The sequence below is a fragment of the Anastrepha ludens genome, chromosome 3, assembly GCF_028408465.1.
Source record: "Anastrepha ludens isolate Willacy chromosome 3, idAnaLude1.1, whole genome shotgun sequence".
Lineage (NCBI taxonomy): Eukaryota > Metazoa > Arthropoda > Insecta > Diptera > Tephritidae > Anastrepha > Anastrepha ludens.
In genome coordinates this window covers 7,078,754-7,103,625 of record NC_071499.1, presented here as the reverse complement: position 1 = coordinate 7,103,625, position 24,872 = coordinate 7,078,754, and the positions used below count along the sequence as shown (strand labels likewise).

Below are 24,872 nucleotides of genomic sequence, written 5' to 3'. Positions count from 1 at the left end.
ACCGGACTACTACCTTAACTGCAGTAATTATCACTGCTCTGAGATGTCTGGCTGAGGCTTCCGATTCATTTATCAGCAAAGACAATCAAATGACACAATTCAAACACTCAAAATCTACGCAAAACTTTCCATTAAAATTATTTGTGATTCTTGTGAAGGCGACTACTAAATTCATATGCATTGCATGTGCATATGTATGTGTGTAAGTATGTCGTACATTTTTTTCAATATTTAGCTTCTATCATTTAAAGACCGTTAACGTTTTTTTTTGTTTTTAGTTCAACATAACACTTTCAACTTTATTTATGAATGCGTGAAAATACGTGAGTTCTCATTTACCTGGCGCTTGTTACTTGAAGACATTCAAATATTATGTGTTTTTATTTCTACAATCGTTCATTCAATTATAGTTTGTTTTTTTTTTTTATCTAATTTATTGTATCACTACTTCTCGTTACCATTGGCCAGCAATTTCCATTCCCAGCAAGGCAACCAATAAAAAGCAAAATACAAAAAGTTTTGTATGCTTACGCATATACAGTAAATTAAGTTAATATTTAAAAGCATTAATAAAATGCAATCATTTGCACAAATTTATTTATTAAATGAACTTGTTTTGTCTATTTTCCTCAGGAGTTAAGCAATCAAACAAATGCAAATCATTTGTACTAATTTTTGGTTTGAAGCTCTCAAACAACAAAAACAAAAGAAGTCAAAGAAAGTGATAATGTAGCAAATAGCAAATAGGCAAGAAATTTGTTTGGCTCTAAGTTGTGTCTAACTGTGATCTGCATTTAAAGTTGTGAGCTAATTTGTAAAATCTCCACTTCAAGTTTTCACTAGTTGTCTATTTTTAGACGGCTTATGAAACCAGCCTAGTCGCAACGCGCACGTAATTACAAATATACAATTCTAAATTTCATTTATTATTTTTCTTAACAATAAATTTAAATTTCTTTAATTTAAATTTGGTTTTTTTTTTAAATATAAGTTTTGTTCTCAAATAATTAAAGGCAAATTTTATGTCTGGTTCAAGCAAATCGTTGAACTACAGAAGTGAATCTGTGAAACAAATTTAATTAACTGTGACGACATGGATGTTCGTAAGTGCTGTAATGCGCTGCATTTTTTCCTTTACGTGACTCCTCATACTGTTGCTCAAATAAAATTGTTCGCCTTTTCTTTGCCCTGTCGTTCATTTTACTGTTAATGTAATGATATTCTAAGGCAAAGTAACTCCTTTTGATTTGCCATCAATTCATTTGGCAAAAAGAACTTCTATTTAATTTTAATCATCACGAATGCATTTTTAAATAGAGCTCGAAGTTGACAAATAAATGCGCTGACATTGCTCGGTTTTCACAAATTCGTGTGCAAATCTTGAGGAAGAACAATTTTAAATGTACTGTAAAGAATCGTTATTATAATAAATAAAAATTGTAATCATTGAAATTTGTTGCTTTTGCTGTTATATCTTCTTCGGCTAGTTCTTCTGCTGTTTGTGTTGCTTGATACTACTGTAATAGTTGTTGTTCCATTCTCCGCCCTTTTTACCGCTACTATTACTGCCATTGCAGCTTTCGCTTCCTTTACACCTATTAACCGAAAAGCTAATTATCCAATTATCAAACCGCAACCAAGTCTAAACTGATTTTTAGTATGATTCAAACGTCCGCTTAGAGCGAACGAAAATGGCAATGGTTGCAATCGCTTCTCCAAAACACCGCAAACATTCCAATTGGAGTCGAAGGAACCTGCAAGAAAGTGCACATATGCAATAAAGTTTCAAAAAAAATTTTGGACGAAACCACAAATTTACCTTTGAAAATGAGATCGGCCTTCGGCAAATCCACTTGGTAGCCAATAGTTGCAACAGACTCCTGCATTCTTAGACTAGTTTCCACTTCTACACCAATTTGCAATTGTTCACTGGCCTTTTGGTAGTAACACACATGCACGCCGCCAGGCCCCAAAGTGCCCGACCACACAGAATCACCTTGCGTGTAACGACCAACGGCGGACACCACAGCGATTTGGCCACCGGGCACATTGGGACCATATTGGTAGGCTAGTTCTGCACCGAGCGCGATGTTCTCAGTCACTGACTGTAGATAGTGGCTGACAAAGACGCCTGAATTGTTAAAGATGTTTGGGTTGCCAATGGTTAAGGAAGCTGTGTAGTCATCACCACGGTAATCGGTAGTTAATTGGGCAGCTGTGAGCTTGGAATCTTGGATCTAATTGAGAAAAGTATTTTTGATTATTTTAAAAACCAAAAACCCAAAATTAGACTTGCACTTACTTGCGAGGCGAACTTGCAACGTATGCGTGGTGTAAATTGATGTATGACGTTGGCGTTCAGGTTTCCGGAGGGATCTATGTCTCCCAGCAATACTGGAAAAGCCTCCGAAGGGCCAAACTGTTTAGTTCCTACATAAGTAGCGCCAAAGCGATACCCGCTTGATTGTGTACTGAGGTTCAGAGTGTGCGAGACTTGGAAGTGATTACTTAAGCCCTTATTCAGCATTATTTTCGCACCTTCAAAGGTCATTGCCTGAATGTCTATGCAGTAACAAAAGTTATGCTTATCATTTCAAAGTACATACAATAATTTCAAATGTTCACAATTATTAAGCAAAAATAACAGTCATTTGTTTGTACACAATGTTAAGTGGTATGCAGCGACTAAGCAGCTAAGCACTTTTATCACCACTACCACCAACATTATCAAAACACCATTCTTTCACATGAGTTCGGGTTATGTCATCACTTGTAATTTCTAAGGCCGGCGATTTGTACTGGCGTATTTTCTCACCTTTACATTTCTTATGCAGTTCTTCAACAGTGCCGGGATTTTCAAGGGCTTGTTCCTTTAATTCAGCTCCAGCAGTGCTAGGCGGCGTCAAAGCTGTCGCTGAAGACGAGGGCTGATTAGGTGATGGACTTGATAATTCTGGCAACCCCAACTTGGCAGCGTCCAGTGAGGAGCTGGAGTTAGACGATGCAGCCAAAACATTCCCCATTTTTATTTACACACGCGGTTTGCAACCTTAACACTTTTACGTTGCAATTTATAGGGCTTTTTATACAGGTTTTAATGAAATATTCCCTGAATTTCGAAACAAAAAAAGGGAATGTTCACAAATTTTCCGATGAAAAGAACGAAAAAGCGCATTGACATTTACAATTGACAGTTGGGTGAATTTCCACCACGTGCGTGGTGGACTATTGCAGATAACACACAAACGTTGCCATTTACCAGAAACTTGTGCGAAAATTTAACCCAGTTAGTTGAGAATAAGGCACAAAGCGCGATAAAATCAGAAATAGTAATGTTAAAAAGCTACAACTTCAATAACAAAAAATAACTATTGGATATGCTACAACAAAATTGGATATGTATCTCACAAAATTATTCCCAAAGGTTTACAACCTTAAATAGTTTCTTTGGGTTCTCTTAGTTAATTTTTAGTTTAAAACCCATCCTCCTAACCAACCCACCCCCACCTCTGTCCGCTCTCTTATTTCATCCCATCGGTCTTCCTCCACCTTATTTCCTTCACAATGGTATCACAAAAGATGAATTCGTTTTCTTTGTTCATTGTACCCACTCCTTGAGCAACCAATTAATCTAACCTAATTTTTAGTTTTCAGAACTTTTCCATTTTTTATTATAAAATTTAGTAGTACCTAGAGGAAAAGTGAGCCAATTTTATGATTTCATATGTGGTGAAATGCTTATAAAGTTTGATGACCAGTTTTCCATTGGTGTTTATCAAGGCGAATTTGTGGTTTTCATTTAATCCTTCAAGAGCCAATTTTTCAGTACGGACTACACTGCTATGAATTTTTTAAACTGTGTTTAAGACTACAAGATATGGCATTTAAACTTAGTTTAACTGAAAAGCATATTTAAACTAGCACTGAAAAGTCACGTTAATAGTGTAAATAGACGCCGGCAAGGGGCAAAATGTTAATATGAAAATTTATATCAAATAATATTTCTGTAAAAAGATTATTGTCACCAGAAAATTATGTCACTACATGAGCTATTGCGCTTCTTTGCCTCTCTATTATTAATAAAATTATGCACACTTCAAGTCAACAAATATCAATCTAATTAATTGTCAAGATTTCCTTATACCGATGGGCGTACAAACATAGTATCGCGATAAGGTCAAGTTTCCCGTGCAATTTTCTTAGTTCTTGCACGAATCTAAAAAATAATGTTTTTCTAAACAAAACATAGTTCCTAAAAGAATGTCATATTAAGTAAAAATTACATGTGTACTTGAATTTCTATGTCTTTTGTAGCGCGAAAAAGACTTTCTGCGAAAATCAATCAAATGCCATATAAACATAATTAAAAATAAATAAAATGATCTGTCAGTGATAAGAAAAAAGAATGCTCCGCATGCAGTTCATAGGAAAAAGTAGGCTTCTGGATTCCATCGAGATGTAGAGTAAGAGTAATTACTGTAAGCTTACAGTATTTTACCAAAGAATATTTCAAAACAACTTTATTAATAAATTAGTGAACTGGAATTTGAAAATTAAGTTTTAGATTAAAGTTTGGGCCCTTGGTCACATTTACCCTAAATCATTGGGGAAATAAACCATACCATTTAATAATTATACAGCATTAATTGCCTTTTAATTCCTTACTTACCATAATTTAATTTGGACCGGAAAACGGATACTCGGAAGCGCTAGGCAATAACACAGGAATATTTCAAGTGGGAGTCTACGCAATAGAAACATACGCTCACTTTAATCTTGAACGGAGCTATAACAACAGAGCATGGCTATCCGTACTGATAGTCAGACAACTATTAATGCTTTCAATTCCTTCCAGGTTACATCAAAACTGGTGCTGTGACGTCTTGATAGGCTGAATATCTTAGGCTAGAACAATCAGATACGCATCCTGTTGTTGAGCAGCATAAACATACCCCATACTTACATACGGTGAATGCTGCTGGAGTGACAGTCCTTGGCCGGATATGGGTTCCTGGACACATAATCGTTACTGAAAACGAAAGGGCAGATAAATTAGTCAGGAAAGGAGCGGCCTCCCTATTTATACGTCCAAAGCCGTTTAGTAGTCTAGGAAAAGGTAACTTCTCCTGTCTTATTTAGGAAGTAGAGAAAGGCAAAAAAGATTAAACTGGGACAATCTGCGGATTTATCACAATTAAAATAATAAGTAGCTGTAACCTTAACCGATTTAAGGTTGTATGGAATGGCAGAAGAATCATCACAGGAATTCTGACAGAGCATTGTAGATTGACTCATCATCTCATTAATCTGGGAATATAATCTCATGAATCTTACTAGAAGATGAAACCGCTTGGATTAAATTGTTTTATTAGATGAGGAAATAAAAGCTCCATAAAATAGAGTAAATACTAAAATTTATTGAGAGAGAAGGTCTAAGAGAAATAGTCTTAATCAATGGAAGGTACACAGAGATCTTCAGGTCGCAGTGCTAAATCCCGTCATAATAAAATTTTTGTAATAACAGCAATTGGATTTACTTGCATAGCTTCAGGTCAGCGATGCCAACTCAAGCCAGAAATATCCCTACGATACTCGAGTCAGTTAGCTTGGTGTCAAATTTAAGTTCAACAACATGTTTTCTATGTAGACGGCCGCCGTCGCCAAATGCATTAGTGCGTGACTACCAATCGGAAGTGCCTAGGTTCGAATCTCCATTCATGAAACAGCAAAGTGATAGAAAGTTTGTTTCTTATAGCGGTTACCCCTCGGCAAGCAATGGCGAAGACCCGAGTGTACTTCTGCCAAAAAAAAGCTCCTCATAAAAAAACATCATTTGCCGTTGGGAATCGGCTTAAAATTATAGGTCCCTCTATTTATGGAACAACATCAAGACACACGCCACAAATATGAGCAGGAGCCCGGCCAAACATCTAACAGAAGTGTATGTGCCATTTTTTCTTACACATTTTTTATGTTACAAAGATTAAAATTTAAGCTTCACCTTTTGTTTAAATATTTAATCTCTGCAAGTGGAGAAAAGTTTACCGAATAACGGATACAATTTCAACTAAGTGAATGTGAAATCCCCTACTGTTTGTTTTGTCTTTGCGAAGGTAACCCTTGTTTTGGTATTACCTAACTTTTCTCTTTACTTGACATACGTAAATGTTGTGTGTTGACAACTTTGTATACTAGTGGCATTGAAGTTGAAAAGTTAAACATAATATTTTCTCTTAAATTTTAATGGAATTTTAAAATAGTGCGAATAACGCCACACTAACAGATCATATCTTTTTAATATTTTGAATCGAGGAAAACTTGTTGAAAATTTACCAACTGAAATGATAAATCAAATCAAAGAAAGAGCTAATTATTAAAGGACCTTAACGTCCTAGTAAAAAGGCACTTCCTTTCTGTCGCTAGCAAGTGCTGTACGGAAATGCCAGCATTTCCTTACGACATGGATTTTCAGTCTATGTTTAAGGACTTTAATCCTAGGTAAGTAGGTTTTCGCTAACAAAGTTTTGTTAAGCGGTTTTGTCCGACTGGTTTTGTAGGTATAGCACATAATTTCGTAGACGTCAATTTGAGGGCTCGATCCCAATTTGACGGACGCAAACTTTTTTGTAGTATAATAGTCGACCTTCGTAAACAAACTTGTGTGTATTTATGTACGTACATGTTTGGATTCTAATCGGAATTATTTACCTCTTTCAATTTCACGCGTGCAGCAAGTTTGTGGTGCACTGCAGCTTATTAGCTTTTGTAGGATTGTTCGCTCTTCGTTTGGATGGTTATATTGGTAAGATCGGAAAGAAATCAAAATTAACGCACCCTGATAAACGATTATTTTTCTTTAGATTGGCCATATTGGGCCATCTTCACACCTCTGTGGATATGGAAGGGAATTGCTGTATTGGGTGCCGCGGTCGGTGCTGTGGTTTGGTGTCGGTACCCGCATTACCGGTAATACTCAAATGTGTGCAGTTCCATACTTTATTAAACATCACTTGCATTTCTTTTATTTTAGACTTGAGGGGGATTCCTATACTCAATTCAAGGCTATGCTGATTTCCCTCTCGCTACATCTCATATTGTTAATGTTTGAACTACTCGCCTGCGACAAACTTAGCTCCGGTCGCCACCTATGGGTGTTGGTGTTCATACCGTTGATTTTTGGCTCAGTGGCAAGCGTTGGCGCTTGTGTGTGGGCAGTTAAACATGACCGTTCTTTCGAACTAGAACTATTTTTGGCAGTTAACGCACTTCAGTTCGTTTCATTGCCATTGAAATTAGATCAATTCGTGTACTGGAACTGGGAAGTCGTGTTTGTTCCCATGTGGATAGTTATCTGTCTGAGCTTAGTTAGTAAGTGTAACAAATTGAAAATTTTGTAACGCACAGTCAGCAATTAGTAAAATTTTAGGTGTTCTCTACAATATAATCTTTTGCTGTATTATGTTACGTACACCTGAAATATCATTCATACAAAAGAAGAATGCCATTCATGCGGCCTTGGGAAACTTTTGTACTGTGGTACCGTTGCTCTGTTTTCAAGTATGATGTTTATAAAAAGTTATCTTTCATATTTATACTCAAAAACGCTTACGTATCCCTTCAATTACAGGTGGTGATTTGTGATAAGCTAGAAGGAGAAGAAAAGTATACCTATCTTTTTGTATTCGGTCCGTTGATGCTATCTCTCTGCACATTGATTGTGTTGAGTTTTAGTGCAAAAGGTGGGAACAAGTGGTGGTTCGGGATACGCAAATCGTTCAGTCAGTTTCTCCTCTCGTCTATGCCTTGCCTTCAAGAGTATGCCAATATAGCGTATCATGCAAATCGGTCCACTGCCGCACAATCTGTTCCGTTGGACGCGTCTACCAGCACTGCGCATACGGGCAACAAAAAAAGCAAAAAAGGGGCAAAGAACGATAGCATGAAGCCGGTTGTGCCAATCATCAGCATCGATATGCCCGATTAAGGTCCAAGATACGCTCATAAGTCGGTCGATGCAAGGACATACCAATACACACTTGAACATAGTTATAAGTAAGTTTAAGGGAATTGAAACTATTAGAATCTAGTTTACGCATACAAACGTACATGAGCATGAGCATGCTTTGGTGGAGCTTCTCAAAGTGCTTGAAATATCATTTCAGTTCAAAAATTGGAGAAGGTGTAAGATTCCTTCAAAAATTGCTGTATAATGGCTAACTCAGAAAAGCACACAAATGTAGTTATTTGTATCTAAATAAGTGAAGCTCCGAAATCTCAAATCACAAGAATTTATAATTGTACTTCATAAATTTTTAAAAAATTTGTTTTAAATTTGTCTAGAAACCATTTTGGCATCAATTTTTATTAATCATCGCTTTATTTAATTTGTTTTACTAGTACGTACATTAGGACAGGTATTAGTAAGCAACTGTATAAAATAAAGACAATACACAAATTAGCATAAGATAAATTACTTAGACGCTTTTCGCTCTACGAAAAATTAATATCTAATATTTTGGTGGCTGCCGTAGCCGAATGGGATTGGTGAGTAACTACCATTTGGAAGTACGTAGGTTCGAATCTCCGTGCATGAAACACCAAAGGGATAGAAATAGTTTTTTCGTGCCTCGGCAGGCAATGATAAACTTCCAAAGGTATATCTGCGTGAAAAAAGTTCCTCATAAATATATTTTCCGTTCAGCGTTGGCTTACAGCTGCAGGTCCCTCCATTAGTGGAACAACATCAAGACACAAGTCACAAATTGGAGGAGGAGCTCGGCCAAACACCTAAAAAAGGGTATGAGCGCCAATTATATACATATATAATATTTAATATCTTTGAGTGCGACTTTCCGATAGTCAACATTTCCCCAAATATTTTGTTTTGCATATCTTGGATACTACTACATTTGAGAGGAATAAGTGTGCTCCCTTCAATTTTCGTGATGCGAGCTATCGCTGAGGGCCGGTTAACGGTCCAATGTTGGCCACAGCTCTGCCTTCTGTACACCGTGGGAATCAGCCGATGGGCTAACACAGTCAGGGTTAAAAAAAACTGATACTGTGTGCTACGTAATTGTAAATCCTCAGATAGAGTGATTAATTTTGCGCCACCTTGAATATATCCTCATTGTATAAAAGTCAGTGGAACACACCTAGCGTGTTTTCTTGGGTTATCCAGCTCGGTTCCATTCCAAAGAGAACGATGCGGATCAATCCAAATCAAGAGCTTAAGCTAAATATCTTCCCAAAGAGAAGAAAAAGAAATGGAAAATTTGTCATTAATTGAAATCATATTAGCTAAGATTGTTTAAAAAATTTTGTGTTGCCCAATGAAATTACCATATATTATATAATTATTATAAATTGCCGTTTTTTGTTGTTAAATTTTCCATTTTATGCTATTTGAATATCTGGCAGGTTCTGGCATTTGAGTGAAAGTGAATATGAAAATTAATCTAAAAACGAGTGAATTTCAAATTGGTGTTCTGCAAAACGGTAATTTTGTTCATTTTTATACTCGGATTTATTCACTCTCAAAATGAATATCAAACAGCTGACAGCGCGCTCAGTACACCAATTTGTAATTTGAAAATTTTGTTAAAAATAATAAAATGAGCGCTCTAATAGAGAAGTTTGAAATAGAGAAGCAGCAGTCCCGTGACGTTCCTTATTATTTGATAGGAACAGTTCGCGGACATATAAAGCGCCTCTCCTGACAATCGTATTAACAGAACAGATAATTTTAACAGAATTGTATGCTAATATCACGGTTTTCGGCTTCTTTAAACAATAAAATTGACTGACTGTCTTTGAGTATTTAAATTGTATACATATTTATATCTTTGTTCCTTTATTAAAGGAAATTCATAAACATTTTTGAATATTACCGAAAAAAAGAAACTAAAACTAAATAATCTGAGTTTGTATAATGTTTTGAATTTAAAATAAATCAACTTCGAACTGGCAGCTGTTGCGAAGACATTGCTGAACAGAAATTCGGTAAAACAGACATGTTTTGAAAGTGAAATTCGCGATCTCTACCTATTGCTGTTTTAACAGAGCTTTTTTAACATAATTTTTTTGATAAGTCTTCAGTAGTTCAGATGCGCACCGAATTTGTTGATCTAAAAAAAGTGATTTACCGTAATGGTGGGTAGTAAAGGAAGTGTTCACCATATATTCGCAAGTCTAGGACACTATCATAGACAACAAAATCAGTTATAAATATCATCATTCAAATCAGATACAAAATTTTTCACCTCGCTTTCCTTTATACAAAAATATAGTTCATTCTATTACAAAAACTTTATAATGCAAGTAACTACATATATAATTTTTATGAATTTGCAATTTTCTCGTGTCCTTACTATATTTCCTTACTATTTTATTTTTAGTTTATACAGCTTTCTGAAATCCAAGACAGTTTTCCGATCAGTTTTGTTTTTTTAGAGGGCAAAAACTATTTCTGCTAAAAATTTTCTCTATGTGAATAAAATCCAGGCATGTCATTATATTATGTGATATCTTTGAATAAATTCAATTAAACAATTCATTCAATTCCAATTTATTTTATCTATGTAGATACTGCAAATAAAATCTTTAACCCTCCATTAGGAACGTGGTTCTGGCTAGACTGGCTTTTTCACTTCGTGGCGTGTTTATTTTCATCTTGCCAAATAACCGTAAGTTGATTCTTGATTCTTCAGTTACGTAAATTAAGTAAATTGAGGGCGGTGAGAGAATTATGTTACCTTACAATCATTTGTGTTTTAATTCAATAAACCTTCAAACATATGTGTGCAACATTCATTTTTTTCCTTAATTTATTTAATATGGTAGGAAATAAGGATTACTCTTCGGGAAGAGTATTTATCGAGCTGTATAAAACTGAGAAGCAAAATTTTTTTAAAAATTGCATATATGAGGCTATACAAATGCCGTTAAAAATTGCACCACAGCTAGCTCTACCTTACCGGAATACCGGATTCATATCATGCCTAGAACTGTCACTCCAACAGCATTCCCTAAAGATTTTTAGTTTACGACAAGATTCGTTATATTTATTCAATGTGTGCGGTCGTCGTACAGCGAATACGTGGAGGGATGGCACGAATGAAATAATAAATTTAGTAAATGGTTCATGGTAAGGCAATTGTAGTAGATTGGTAAACGTGAACAACGGATTGCAACCCTGTTTTTATGGTTTTTTGCATACAAAGCTGAAAATTTTCGTTTCGCTGGCGTCTTGGGATCAATCGATAAAGAATTATTATTTAAGAGTAAATCTATTCTAAAATAAAATTGGTCAAAAATTATTTAAATATAATTATTATTGTGACTTATTTCACGTACTTGGGTTATTATACTTTATTCAAAGTGGTACTTTCCAATTTCCATATTTTTTACATTTTCTTGAGACCGTCAAGCGTAAAAAGGAATTGACAAGTGAGTAACAATTTCTGTTATTTTGTGACTAAAAAATGAATATCACGGCGGGTGAACCAGTGCCGCCTGGTTTCGAAGATGAAGTCAATCGTGAGCCAGAAATTCAAAAGGCCATTAATCAGTATAAGGGCAATGCTCTTGTCGGACTTGAGTATGCACTTGAGCTACACGAGGATGACCGTCGTGAGCCGGGCTACTTTTGTGTTCTTTGTGACAAGCGTGGTGATCCTCGTACTATTATGCAGCATTGGACATCTTACAACCACCGATTGAAGTACCTAGAGAAACATTTTCCAACGGCGGTGCGCGAATTCAATCCGGTTAAGTACAAGCCGAATTCGCATCAGATTCTTTTAAGCGTCGTACAAAAATTGACAAAAGCAATTGAAGATCATCATGGACGTTTGAAGTTGGCTGTAGCTAATAGCGATGACTTCCGCCGTATGAAAGCAAAATTCGTTGGAGAAATTAATAATAAATTTCATTTCGATGAACGTAATGGGCCAAACTTCCTGGAGACGATTGACCGTTCTCTCTGGGAGCCAAATCCAATAAAAAATATGGACCAGACATTGCAGATAACTATAAAAGCACCGACGCGTATAATAAGTGAAGAGACCGCATCAAAATCATCTAATCGCGATGACTTGGATGAAATTTCTAGCGACTCAGACAACCCGTCAAGTGCAAAGAAGTCAAAGAAAAGGGAGCAATCTCCCGCTTACCGAGTGCTACCAAGAGTTCGACGTTCTCCACCCTTCGAAGAGGAACGAAGTGAAGAAAGAAAGAATGCTGAAAAGAAGCTACCAACGCCAAGGGAACTATCGTTACAAGCTTCACATATTGCACAGGAAAAATACAAATGGGAGAAATATAGGTGCATGCTTGAAATACAACTTAAGCAAATGGAAAAAATTCAACAAGACTACGATAAGAACCCCGAAAAACACCCCTTGTATCCCGACGAGTGGAAGAAATTCTGGAATCGACGTTATAAGGAATTGCAAGTTGAAAAGAAGACTGATCCCAATAAATACGATTACAAGCCAGAGTGGATTGCATTTTGGACTAAACGTATGAAAGATTTGTTTAATACAGAGATAGAAAAGAAGAAAAAAGAAATTAAGGTTAAACTTGGTTTGCCTGAAGATGCCGAGGAGAAGGTGGATCAACTAAAGGAAAAGTATAAAGTGCAAATTGGACGTAATGCGGGCGCCATTACATCTGGTGGTCATGTATTGGGACCAAAAGTTTTGGAACGGAATATGGATACGGCATCCAAGCGGTCCAAAAATGCTGGTGACGTTATAAACATCAGTGATGACGAATCTCCGGTACGGCGTCGAGGTCGTCGTACTCGTACGCGTTCTCGCTCACGTTCTCACTCACATTCGCGTTCCCGTTCGCGTCGTTCACGTTCGAAATCACGCGGTCGTGATTGTAATCGATCTCGAGACCGTTCCACTTCATTGTCAAAAAGTCCTCTATCTGATGATTATAACCCTTATCCCGTGCAGACGCATTCACATCGTCATCGTCATCATGTCCGCAGTTACGTGCCGCCTGCAGAAAGTGATTATTTTAGCTCAGCGTATCCACCACGCGGTCGATTTGCCGCCCCTCCATCGTCGTCCCATTATAGTGCAACTCCACATTATCGCGTACTTGAACCTCACCAATATCCAAAATACGAACGCTCGCCATCGCCATCAAAATCTGCAACAGCAAAAGAAGAACAGGAACCGGAAGATGACGGACCGCTGACCGTAGTGTCTGTACTACGTTTGCTTACAGCACTTGAGGAACACTTAGGTAGCCTTGGCCCTAAAGTAGTTGATTTACTTGGCAAAGCTTTAGCATTGGAGAAGGTAAAGGCCAACTCGGCAGATGATTTGTTGTTCAACGATGACCACGTGGTTTTCTTTGAGACCATAAAAGAGAAATTGAAAGGTATTTTAATTGCTGACGTTCTCGATGATCATCAAAAAGTTCGCGCCGTTAAAAAAGCTATTAAAAATATTGCCGCTGTTATTCATCAAGTTACGACAAAAGGTAGGTACCCATATTCTAAAAGAGTAAGTACAAATACTTTCCTTATAAATAAGTTTAAAATATGTATAGTTATTAAATATGCTTTCAACATTACGTAGCATTATGTAGTTGTATTGTAGAATATTTAAGTTAGAATATTTCAAAAATCTTCATAAGAAAAATTAAAATAAAAAGTTTGTGAGAAAAATACCCAGTGGGCGGTAAACCGTAAGATAAAGTGTTAAGAAAATCGGAGTGAACAAAAAGTTTCGCTAATTGTGCCAAATATATATTTATAATCTTATAAATATGCTACTTTTTTATAAAGTGAAAATCGTGAATCCGACCTACGTCGATCGTTGTGTTGGGATATTACATTTCAAAATCGAACGAAATATTTCAATTTATTATCGTTTGTACTTAAATTTTGCCAACCAGGAGTGGGGAAGTTAGGGAATACTTTAAATTGTATGGATGGGTGGGGTGGTACATCTTAAAACTAACTAGTTTTTCATTGTTGCTAAAATGCAAACTTCTTTATTGCTCATTTGATATGACATATCTAAATATTAAACGTATGCGCATATATGTATACTATTGTATTTGTATACTAATGTGATGTGAAAGCGGTGAATATTATTTGTACCGTTACGTTTTTGGTGTAAGCAATCGGGGCTTTACAGAAACATTGTACTTATAACTCTTTTTCGTACTCAAATCCGCTTCCTTTGCACCAACTTCGTGTATTCGTACCAAAGTTCTAAGTGTGAGTGAAAATACTATATTGTGCTGAAACGAAGCCAAATGTATATGGGCCTATGTCAAAGTAAAAACGAGTAAAATCTAATTTTTTAATTATATATATTTTCCTCCATTTTAGCATGTAAATATTGATTGAATTTTCGATTTTATACGCCCACATAGGTAACTCAACAAATAAGATAAGCAATGATTCCGCAAATAATAACGATAGCGGCGAAGTTGCAAAGAAAGCAAAGAAACCCGAGAAATTGAGTGTTAAAGATTTACCCTTCGACCGTCAAGTTGTATCCACAAAATTAGCTGCCGCATTGGTATTTCAAGGACGTGAAGACGTATCTACCGAAGATATGGATAAGTTGATTTTCTTGTTTGTTTTATTGGTAAAGATATCTAAAGAAAAAAGAGATTTGGATGGCACAGCTATACAACTTGGAAATGTGTTGTCTCAGCTGGGTATATATGTGCCAAGTTTAACCACCTCGTCTGCATTAGCTGCTTTACCAGCTCTTGTAGGAGAGTTGATGGAAAGCGAAGCTAACGGTGCATCTACCCGTTTGCAGCACATTGATGATGACGCTTCGAATGAGACACCCGATAAGGATACCAAGAATGACACTAGCGGTAATATGCTAGAATCGTTGACAGACTCCGATTTGCAAACGTTGCTGCAAAACTTTAAGCACTTGTCCAGTGAGGAACAACATCATTTGATAGCACATCTAAAAAAGCTGGAGACAGCTGATCCTTTGCGAGTTGAAAAATTAAGGAAATTCGTTAATTTGACGGACCTGGCTAGAGCTGCTTCGTCATCACCAGTAGCCAGCACAAGTAAGTCCAATCCACGTGAGAGATCGAATACACGCGACAGTCGGTTTGATGATTCGCCTGCTGTAAACAATAGCAGAGCTCCTGGCCACGATTCGGATGATGATATTGAAGATAGTCATCGTGGTGTTAGCGTTTCGAATCCAAATAAATTTAGCCTAGATGATGAAGATGAAGATGATGATTACAACGTAGACGATGTATTCAAGGCTGCATTCCGCAAGGTGAGTGACAACTCACGCCAATCGAAATCGGAATCCAAACTGTTAAATGAGGGCCACTCATCGCGGCCACAAATTAAGCCACTACCAGAACCCATTGTCCCTGTTTCATCCTCACCAAATGCATTGACATTCAATCGCGCAGGTCTATCACTAAGCGATACGCAGAACTTAATTGCCAATCTGATGGGTTCATTGCAGCAAAGTAATTCCAATCAAAAACCAAATGCCAATTCTGCACAGTCAAAAGATGGACAAATTCAACAGATACCTACCAGATCTAATGTACCGGTACAGCCCAAAATTCAAAAGGGCCTGTCGCAAACACAACAACAGCAGCAACATCAGGCATTGCAACCGCCTAATATGCCGTACTATCAGCAGGGTCAGCAACCTGCGGCGCAGGCCTATCCTGGCGGTGGGTACAACAACCAAATGGCTGGCATGAACAACCAGACATATTACAATGCAATGGGCTACAATAACAATAATGGAGTCGGGTACCCGGGCTATCAGTCTTGGGGTATGGGTGGTGATACGCAGCAATATGGCATGCAGAACTTCATGGGCCAACAGCAGCAGCAGCAGCCGGGCCAACAGCAACATATGAACTATAACATGTATGGCCAAGGCCAACATTAATTTTCTAAAGCACTCTATATGCACTAGGAACATAAGCCGCTTGTTGGTATGTATTTATACACAAAGTATATGAAGCTAATTTTTGAATATAATTCAAGTGTGCGAAATTTGGTTTTCTTGCAGGATGGTAAATTCCATGACCAAAAACTCAACCACTTTTGGAATCTAACTTAACATAAAATAATTGAAACATAAATTGAACTTGCGATAAAATACTTATTTCATAATAAAATGTTTATTTGTTGAAGCAAACATGCTCAGTAGGAGTGTGCCCTCAAAGGCGTATGCAATATGTACCTATAGGACGAAAGAGTTCTGTTGTGACGTATAATTTTATAACCAAAAGACAACAAGTTTTTACCATACTAGGGCAATTCGAAAATAATTATTATGTGAAATATGAAAATGATAGATATCAACTCCAACAAAAACAAAAAAAAGAAAAAAATATTCGCATTGTTCTAAGAAACATATATGTTCATGGTAGGGTTATAGTATTTATTTTATGAAAATTCTACGGAATAATTTTCTTCTTGCAGACTCGAAATTTTTTGTATTCATTTTTTATTTAATCATGTGCGTTTGGTTTTTGAAGTGTGTGTTCCAGTACTGTTTGTAGACAACACAACACCCATTCTGGGTGAGCTTCATTTAATGTAAAAATACTGGGCAGTTGCAGAAATTTTGCACGGACTTAGATCATTCAAGTAAAGTTGATGCAGAGTGAGCCTGTTTTAATTAATGTAATGATTTTATCGATCTTGCAGTATTAATATAATACAATACTGCTCTTGCGGAGTATCACTTAAACAAACACCGCAACTGCTTGTGCACTAGTAAATGAGGAAATTGACGTATACTCGGTCTAAGCGCGTATGCTACTTTTGAATTCAATAAAATCGGGAATTTATTTATGAAAAAGTAGTAAAACTCAGAGAATAAAATAAACACTTAAAAAGAAAAAGATCCCCTATATTTAATTTCAAAGGTTTGCAGTTTTGTGCGCTGTTGTAACAGCTTTAAACATTCCCTATTTATTTTTGTAAAATCCAGCAGGGGTGAGTGGACATGGCCGTGGGTAAATCTTGATCATTATAACTAATGAAAAATTCAACTCGTAAAAATATGCACAACCATCTGCCTTAGTTGCTTTCTTTCTTTGGAATTAAGAGCCAAACTTCAAAGAAAAAAAATTAACTTTTAATTTGAGTAAATAAATGCAGTTTTTCATGATAATGGGCAAACAATTAATATATATTTAATTTTAAAAAATATGTATGTGGTTGAAAAGGCAAGTATGTTTTCAGAAGATATGAAATATCTGCATGGCATAAGTTATAGATATTCACGATCTGGCTTGTTGAGTTAAGGTGTTATTGTATTGAGACATCTCGGCCAACTGCAACCAGTGGAACGGCAAATACGCTCAGTACAACCCAGCTCTATCCTGAGTTTGATAAAGGAACTGGGTCTGGATGTGGTACTGTGATGAGTAGAGAGCACAAAAGTCCATGAGCTCGAAGTGCAAACCTCGTAGAAAATTAAAGGTATTATTGCGAGTTTAGAGTGTTGAGAATCGTATTATTTATTAGCCACAAGTTGAAATGTTCAACCCTTAGCGGCGAATTTTTAAAAAATTGTGCCAAAAATCCTACTAACGTGCTGATTTGCCCATTTTTATTAATAATTATTTGCACCTGTGAAAGTTTAAAAATATTTATAATCATAAAGAACAAGAGAGATATCTTATTATAGCCTAAGTCAACGATCCTTTCGCTTCACAAAACCCACATACAGAATGCTGCTGGAGTGACAGTCCTTCGCCGGATATAAATCCGGGTCGTTTCGGTAACGTAGAACCGACTGTCGTGGAAATGTCGGAGTATCCCTGTCTTAAGGTCTACACTACATATATAGAGGGATGCAGCATTTATGTTTGACAGCTGAGATGCATAAGAAAATCTGTTTTTAGCGGGCGTGGATTTTGAGTAAGTATTTATAAATTTATGAAGTTGGAATATTATACTAAATTAAATTGATTGTACGACCTGCTCTCGATTAGCTACTGGCGTTGATGTCAGAGCGAATTCAAAGCGAGAATTATATATGGCATTTAACCAAAGGATGATATACAAGAAACATCGGATTTGATGATGTAACTTAAGATTTTCGTTTTTGTTATAAACTTGGCAATCGTTAAAACACTTACTAAAGTGAAAATAATGGTATTTAATAAAATTATTTTAACGAACTATGTAATAAAATTCTTTGCACATTTCTGCTTTCATGCAGTTTGTTCTCGCAGCATTTGTGAAGTGACGTTTACAGTAAAATTACTCCCAGATTTTCGCGTCAATCTTTGTAATCTTGTGTTCAAACCGAAGCGTAACTTTACGTTATTTATGACTTCCCCAAAGCAGCGAGTTTCAAAATAGTTATCTTTAAAAAAAAAGTTAACATTCGATGTAACAAAACTAGAATTACGCCAGCTCAGCAATTTGTTCTGCTAAAGTCATTGAGAGTCGAGTAGCGGTACCACGATAAGTGCAACTTGACTCTTTTGATCGCAGTTAACGAAGCAAAGAAATCACTTTTCAGATATATGATATTTGCACAAAATTTTCGCGTTACGTTGTCGAATACGAACAGGATATGAATTATTAAAATGTATGAATCTATTTGAGCCATCAAGGCAAGGTGTTCGTTCGTTTAATATATTAATAATAAGTTCTCATATAACTAGATTATTTACTTTTTATAATCCGTAATTAAATAATGAAATTACTCGTACATAACTTCTCTTCCGAAATCCGAGATTGTAAAATAATTTTATATTATAACCATACTTTTTTCCGTAAAACCCTGTTCCCTGTGGTATCGATCAAAGTAAAAACTACATAAAATGGACACTGGCAAAGAAAAGAGCTAAAAGGAAAGTCTAGCTCCAAGAACTTGCCATGGATGCGCGTTAATTATTATATTCATTATTTAAAAAAAGACGGATGGACTGCCGCCGTAGCCATTTGGGTTGGTGCGTGACTACCTTTCGGGCAAAAATAATAGAAACCGAGTTTTCTAATAGTGACCGCCCTCGTCAGGCAATGTCAAACCTCCGAGTGTATTTCTACCATGAAAAAGCTCCTCATAAAAAAGCATATGCCGTTCGGACTTAAGCCGAGTAAGCCCCTCCGTTTGTGACGCACGCCACAAGTTGGAGAGGTGCCCGGCCAAACACCTTGCAGAAGTGTGCGCGCCATATATTTATTATTTTATTTATTTTTATAAAAAAAAAAACTGATATACTCTCAAGTCTTTACTTGTGTACATAAACGTTTTTGTCTCTTATTACTTATTATAAAATGTAATATCGAATTTCGTTTGCGTATTACCATAAACGTTTGCGAACCATAGTAGATGTCGTTTGTGGATTCCCTCCAACTACCTATTACTTGCGCAATTAAATTACCTACCATAGATGACTAGATGTGAAACAAGGTGGATTTAATAAGGTGACAGCATTCACCCAGCTGAATTTTTCGCCGTAGGTATGGCTTACGTCAAAATGATATGCTTTGTTTGTATGTATTGGTATGTTTACATTCGTATGTTTACATTTGCTTGCTGATTTTGACATGATGCTTGCACCAAACACAACAACAAATACATGTAGGGTTTTACTCAAGGTGGATTTAATAAGGTGACAGCATTCACCCAGCTGAATTTTTCGCCGTAGGTATGGCTTACGTCAAAATGATATGCTTTGTTTGTATGTATTGGTATGTTTACATTCGTATGTTTACATTTGCTTGCTGATTTTGACATGATGCTTGCACCAAACGCAACAACAAATACATGTAGGGTTTTACTTATATGTGTTTGCTGTCACCTGTAATAAATTCGCCTTGGTTTTACTTATATGCGTTTGCTGTCACCTGTAATAAATTCGCCTTGATGCAAGGTGGATTTAATAAGGTGACAGCATTCACCCAGCTGAATTTTTCGCCGTAGGTATGGCTTACGTCAAAATGATATGCTTTGTTTGTATGTATTGGTATGTTTACATTCGTATGTTTACATTTGCTTGCTGATTTTGACATGATGCTTGCACCAAACGCAACAACAAATACATGTAGGGTTTTACTTATATGTGTTTGCTGTCACCTGTAATAAATTCGCCTTGCCTTGATGTGAAACTTATTCATTTTGAGAGAGAGCGCGCCCATGAGGACGTTTCAAAACTTGGCAGCACTCACACATTATGGGATTTTGAACAGCTGATAGGCGAAATGGCAGACTGCCAGAAGAAACGCGCCGAAAATAACTGACGAAAACAGTTCGTTTTTGCTTAATGGAGAAATGACGTGTTGAAATGTTTATAATTATTTGTCTTAAAATTAATTCAATTGAAACGTAATAATTTAAATTGAAGGGAGTTTCAGAATTTTTCAAAGCCTTTTATATCCTTTTCAACTTCTACTTTAATTAGTCTTATGCACATATGCATATGAATACATTTTACTCGTACATACATGTACTTTTATTGAAATCTGTATGTTGGTTTATGTCTGTAAATTGGTATATACGTAAATATTCTATGAGTGAAAAGCGTAGGTAAGGGAATTTAATTTGAGTTTGAGATATTTTACGAAGATTAAAAGTAATCTGCTTTAACTTATTCTGTTCGTTGTTTGAGAATTTTTGTTTTTTGTTACCCACTTTCTGTGTTATATTAAAAAATCGCAATAAGTCATGTTTTTAATTATAACTTATGTTTTTCGGGTTCATAACTTTATTATTGAATTACTTATGAATATCAGTTTTAAATAATTTCATTTACATATAAATTTTTAAATTTTTTGCTTATTTATGTACATATTTCATACGGATTGTGCTTATTTTTAGTATATGTTGGGGGTTACGAGTGATATAAGGCTATTGGGCAACCGCACACTAAATACTAACCTCAATGGTGGTATGGAAACTAAAAATTCCAGACCTTTGGTTCAAAAATACCCAATTCATGTTTCTACCGGTGTGGCAATATTGGAAAATGTTATAAAAAATGCACATTTTTCAGCGCTCTCACGAGAAAAAGAGTTTCACATCTAGTCATCTATGTTACCTACTGAGTCTCTCTCCACATCCTTAATAATAATTAAACAAAATATATCATGAAAACCCACAATTTACAGCTGATTATCAATTTTGTAGCTAATAATACGTTCACATAGATTATCTACTTTCTCGTGCTTAATTCCCAATCCGTAATTAGAAAGCGAGATTACCCATACAAAATTTCTCTTCCGAAATTTGAGATTATAAAATAATCCTAGATTATTACCATACTTTTTTACATACCACACTGTGTTTTCTTTGTTATAGATAATTATTTTTAAGAATGTAAAGGTAAACGTCAAAATAAAAACTAAATGAAATGGACGCCAGCAAAAAAAAAAACAGGTCTGTAAGCATAATTCTAAAAAAATGTGTGTTAAATATTATTAATTATGAATTGATTTTACAGAAAAAAGCGTGTGTCTATAAACGTTTTGCCCTCTTATTATAAAATTAAATATAGAATTTCCCATAAGTATTGTTGCCATAATTTTTTGAAACCTCACTAAAGGTTGTTTACGGATTTCCTCCAACTGTTTATTATTCGTAGCCAATTGCGCAATTAAATTAGCTATTCCTTCTCTTTTCTGCATATTGTTAAAAATAATTAAACAACCCAAAAACACCGAACTAATTTCTATGAAGAAAAACTTTTCACAACAGTATTGACAACTGATTGTCAATTTTGGAGATAATATGCCATATGTGAGCGGGTAGATTAATTTTGTGGATTTATTGCTAATTACTACATATGTGAACGTACTTTAAATACGCCGCACTCAATAATTATAGCAATATTGCGACCCTGTTACTTTGTTGATGGGCTGTTACAGAGATTCAGCTGATTAGTTGTCGCAATATTACAGAAGTTTTTTTCGCGCCAAACCAATTGTTTGAAAATATGGAAATACATATGGACCAATAACTTCCGTTCATTTAAACTTAATTTTACGCTAAAACCAATAAATGAACAATATTCAACTCCAAAGTAGTATTTATTAAATAAAAACTTGCTTTATAACTCCCAATATTCCGGAAATAATAGTTTTGCAATTATTTGTCTTCCAAATTATTTGCCATTCGGAAACTTCACTATTGTTTGGTACATTATAATGTATTTTTCTCTTCACTTAAATTTATAAAATATAAAGTGACACGTGTGTGTTTACTTGGTTTTATACTTGTATTCGAAACATTTCTATGAAAATTAAATATAAATGCATTTAGCAAAACCATCACTTTCCATTTTTAAACGAGAATAACAATTTACTGGAATTGACAACAGTATTGTGTTGCCGGATGCTTACAAATGAAAGTAAAAATTTAAACAAAAATGAAATATTTTACCTCAGGGTTGATGATTAGGATGTGGGTTTTTGTTCCGTCTCACTACACACGCGCATATGACGTTTTCATTTTGGGTTTAATGATTTTACTGTGGGAAGGAGTTCTCTGTAAAAATGCTGTAGATGGCTTAAACATAAAACATAATCTAGACCATCGCGCGGGTTTTATTCTGAATGTGCTCCTGCGACGGTCTTTTTCCATAAAAAATTACGTTTGCATTTTCAAAAATGTTTTTCCATTCAAAACTAAAGCAAAAAATACTGCAAATTTACAAACATCCTTCCAGTGAACGTTTCTTCATACGAACTTCTTTCTTAATTGAGTTGTCTGACAGCACCAATTTTTTGCTAAATTATACAACTATAAACAATAAATTACTTAAAAACTATAAGCCTTCGGAGGGTGCGGTTTTCAGTTTTAAGATGGGGATACACTCCTGTATCTCCCCTTTACATCCTTTTGTTTTCAAAGCATGTTGCATTATACTAAGTATTGTATTTCGCAAACATACTAATAAAAACGAAGTGCCACATGTTAAATTGTGAGAGCGCATTAATGATAATACTTTCCAATGCAATTTCTTTGCCGAAGACGCCGTTGCAAGATAGTGTGTGTGTATAATTTTTCGTGTTTAGCAGTTACCATTGCTTTTGCTTACATCTCCTTCTTTTGTATATTTATTCGCAACACTGACGTCAGGGCGAATTTTTGTACTCTATTATTCTATCATTATTGGGTATACATTGTGTCACCTACCATCATAATAATGTTATACCACTAACGTTCTCTGCATCTACTGTCAAAAACACATGGAGATATTTTAATATGACAGCTGTATTGCCTATTTTGCAGCTGTGTTTATGTCAAGGCGCATTCATTAAAGGTGATGGCACTAGACAAGCAACAATGTTTTGTACGTTTGATTGTCAACGCAAAGTATAGAGAAACTAGAGAACAAATAATGAATTCGCCTTGTTTCATTCTCAGCTGATTTACCAACACCAACTTTAATAGATTCGCCTTGGCTTAGGTTTTATAAAATAATTGTGTATATACAATAAAAAAGGCGTACAATTTTGTATAATTGTAATTTGTATTGTAAATATTAGAACCGTCTGAAATTATCATATGTATTTAAGTGTATAACTTAATTAAAAACATAATTTTATTTTCTCAATGGCAAAAGTTTTTGAGCTTAGGCATTGAACATAACCAACCTGCAAACAAAGTACGAAAGACCTTTTTTAGTCATTTCGTTATGGCATCACTGTGCTATAGATAACATTTTGCATTTCACCGGCATCATCTGTTCAATGACCGGCATTAAGAAGACGAAAAAACTTTCAATTGTGTTGTAAATAGAACTAGTACAACTTTATTTATTATTATTATTATAAGGCATTCTAAAGTTTTCAATTAAATTTTCCTTTATGGCGTTTAACTTTTAATATCACATCCAAAAAAGAAGAATGAAATGCAGCAACAGGAAACTGTTTAAAGAAAAACGTGAAAGTACTGCAACTCCTTCACCAACTGTTAAAGAGGAAGTTGAGAATGTAGAATATTTAGATGACTGTTTTCAAGCCGACGTGGAAGAGGTTAATGAAGCAACAACGCCACATCATTCCGCTGAGGCAGATGCGACATTTGAAGATACTTTTTATCCAAATGCGGTGCAGTGTCTCATCGCACTTTACCGCCTCAAGTACGACCAGCAAATGAATGATCAACTAGAAATACGAAATATGCGTAAAAGTATATGGGAAGACATTTCGAGAGATATGCGCGAGAGCTACTTTGACTTCGATGCTGATCAGGTGCAACAGAAATTTACGCAACTACGTCGCCAGTACTTTGGTGTGTCATCTAAAGTAGATGCTGAGAAATTTGAATATTTGCACCAGTTTCACGAAATGTACAACGATAAAATAGTTGCAAGTTTTCTGAATGCTGAAAGCACAGCAGTATTTAACACACGAAAAACAAACACTCTAAACGTCTATCGCGACGATGACCTTTTTTCTTTATCTTGGGAGCCTGAAATTGATGTGGTTGCAGATAAACAAAAGCATATTGATGAGATTGCGCACAAGGAACACGAATTCATGGACTTAGTAGAACGAGAACTGCGCGCTATGGACGATGACAACAGCAAGTTGAAATACAAAACTGAACCGGCACCGAATAAAAGTTGCACTAAGCGTAAACAGGACTTGAATGAAGTGGATATATCAAATGCGCATACGTCAAAGCAATTAAAAGCTAACAATGCTACAATATTTCGTTCTACTAAACTTGATTATCCAGAGCCGTCAGAATTATCGGAAACGAAGGTGCAATCAGAAGTTAGTAACGATGAGAAAAGTGATATGACACTTGCTGCTTACAATGAAGCACAACAACTACGGCATGAAGAAAAAATGAACTTGTTCCGCCAAACACTGTTGTTGCAAGAGCGTGTCATAGAAATTCAAAGTAAAC

At 35.7% G+C, this 24,872-nt stretch overlaps 3 protein-coding genes across 3 annotated transcripts; 2 read left to right on the top strand and 1 right to left on the bottom strand.

Annotated features, from left to right (window-relative positions):
- Positions 1-394: 394 nt before the first annotated feature.
- LOC128856967 (mitochondrial import receptor subunit TOM40 homolog 1) lies at positions 395-3,184 on the bottom strand. The gene is made up of 4 exons (XM_054092445.1): positions 2,816-3,184; positions 2,303-2,562; positions 1,820-2,237; positions 395-1,754 (listed from the first exon to the last, which is right to left on the bottom strand). The coding sequence occupies exons 1-4, from the start codon at positions 3,021-3,023 to the stop codon at positions 1,615-1,617; spliced, it is 1,026 nt and encodes a 341-aa protein (XP_053948420.1). The 5' UTR covers positions 3,024-3,184; the 3' UTR covers positions 395-1,614.
- A 2,991-nt stretch (positions 3,185-6,175) lies between these two features.
- Positions 6,176-8,473, top strand: LOC128856966 (transmembrane protein 185B). The gene is made up of 6 exons (XM_054092444.1): positions 6,176-6,498; positions 6,732-6,802; positions 6,861-6,966; positions 7,031-7,368; positions 7,427-7,557; positions 7,628-8,473. Exons 1-6 carry the CDS (start codon positions 6,440-6,442, stop codon positions 7,982-7,984), a joined length of 1,062 nt encoding a protein of 353 aa, XP_053948419.1. The 5' UTR covers positions 6,176-6,439; the 3' UTR covers positions 7,985-8,473.
- Positions 8,474-11,214: 2,741 nt separating this feature from the next.
- On the top strand, positions 11,215-17,176 carry LOC128856965 (uncharacterized protein CG7065). Its single transcript, XM_054092443.1, has 3 exons — positions 11,215-13,500; positions 14,404-15,975; positions 16,053-17,176. Exons 1-2 carry the CDS (start codon positions 11,484-11,486, stop codon positions 15,927-15,929), a joined length of 3,543 nt encoding a protein of 1,180 aa, XP_053948418.1. The 5' UTR covers positions 11,215-11,483; the 3' UTR covers positions 15,930-15,975; positions 16,053-17,176.
- Positions 17,177-24,872: the final 7,696 nt, after the last annotated feature.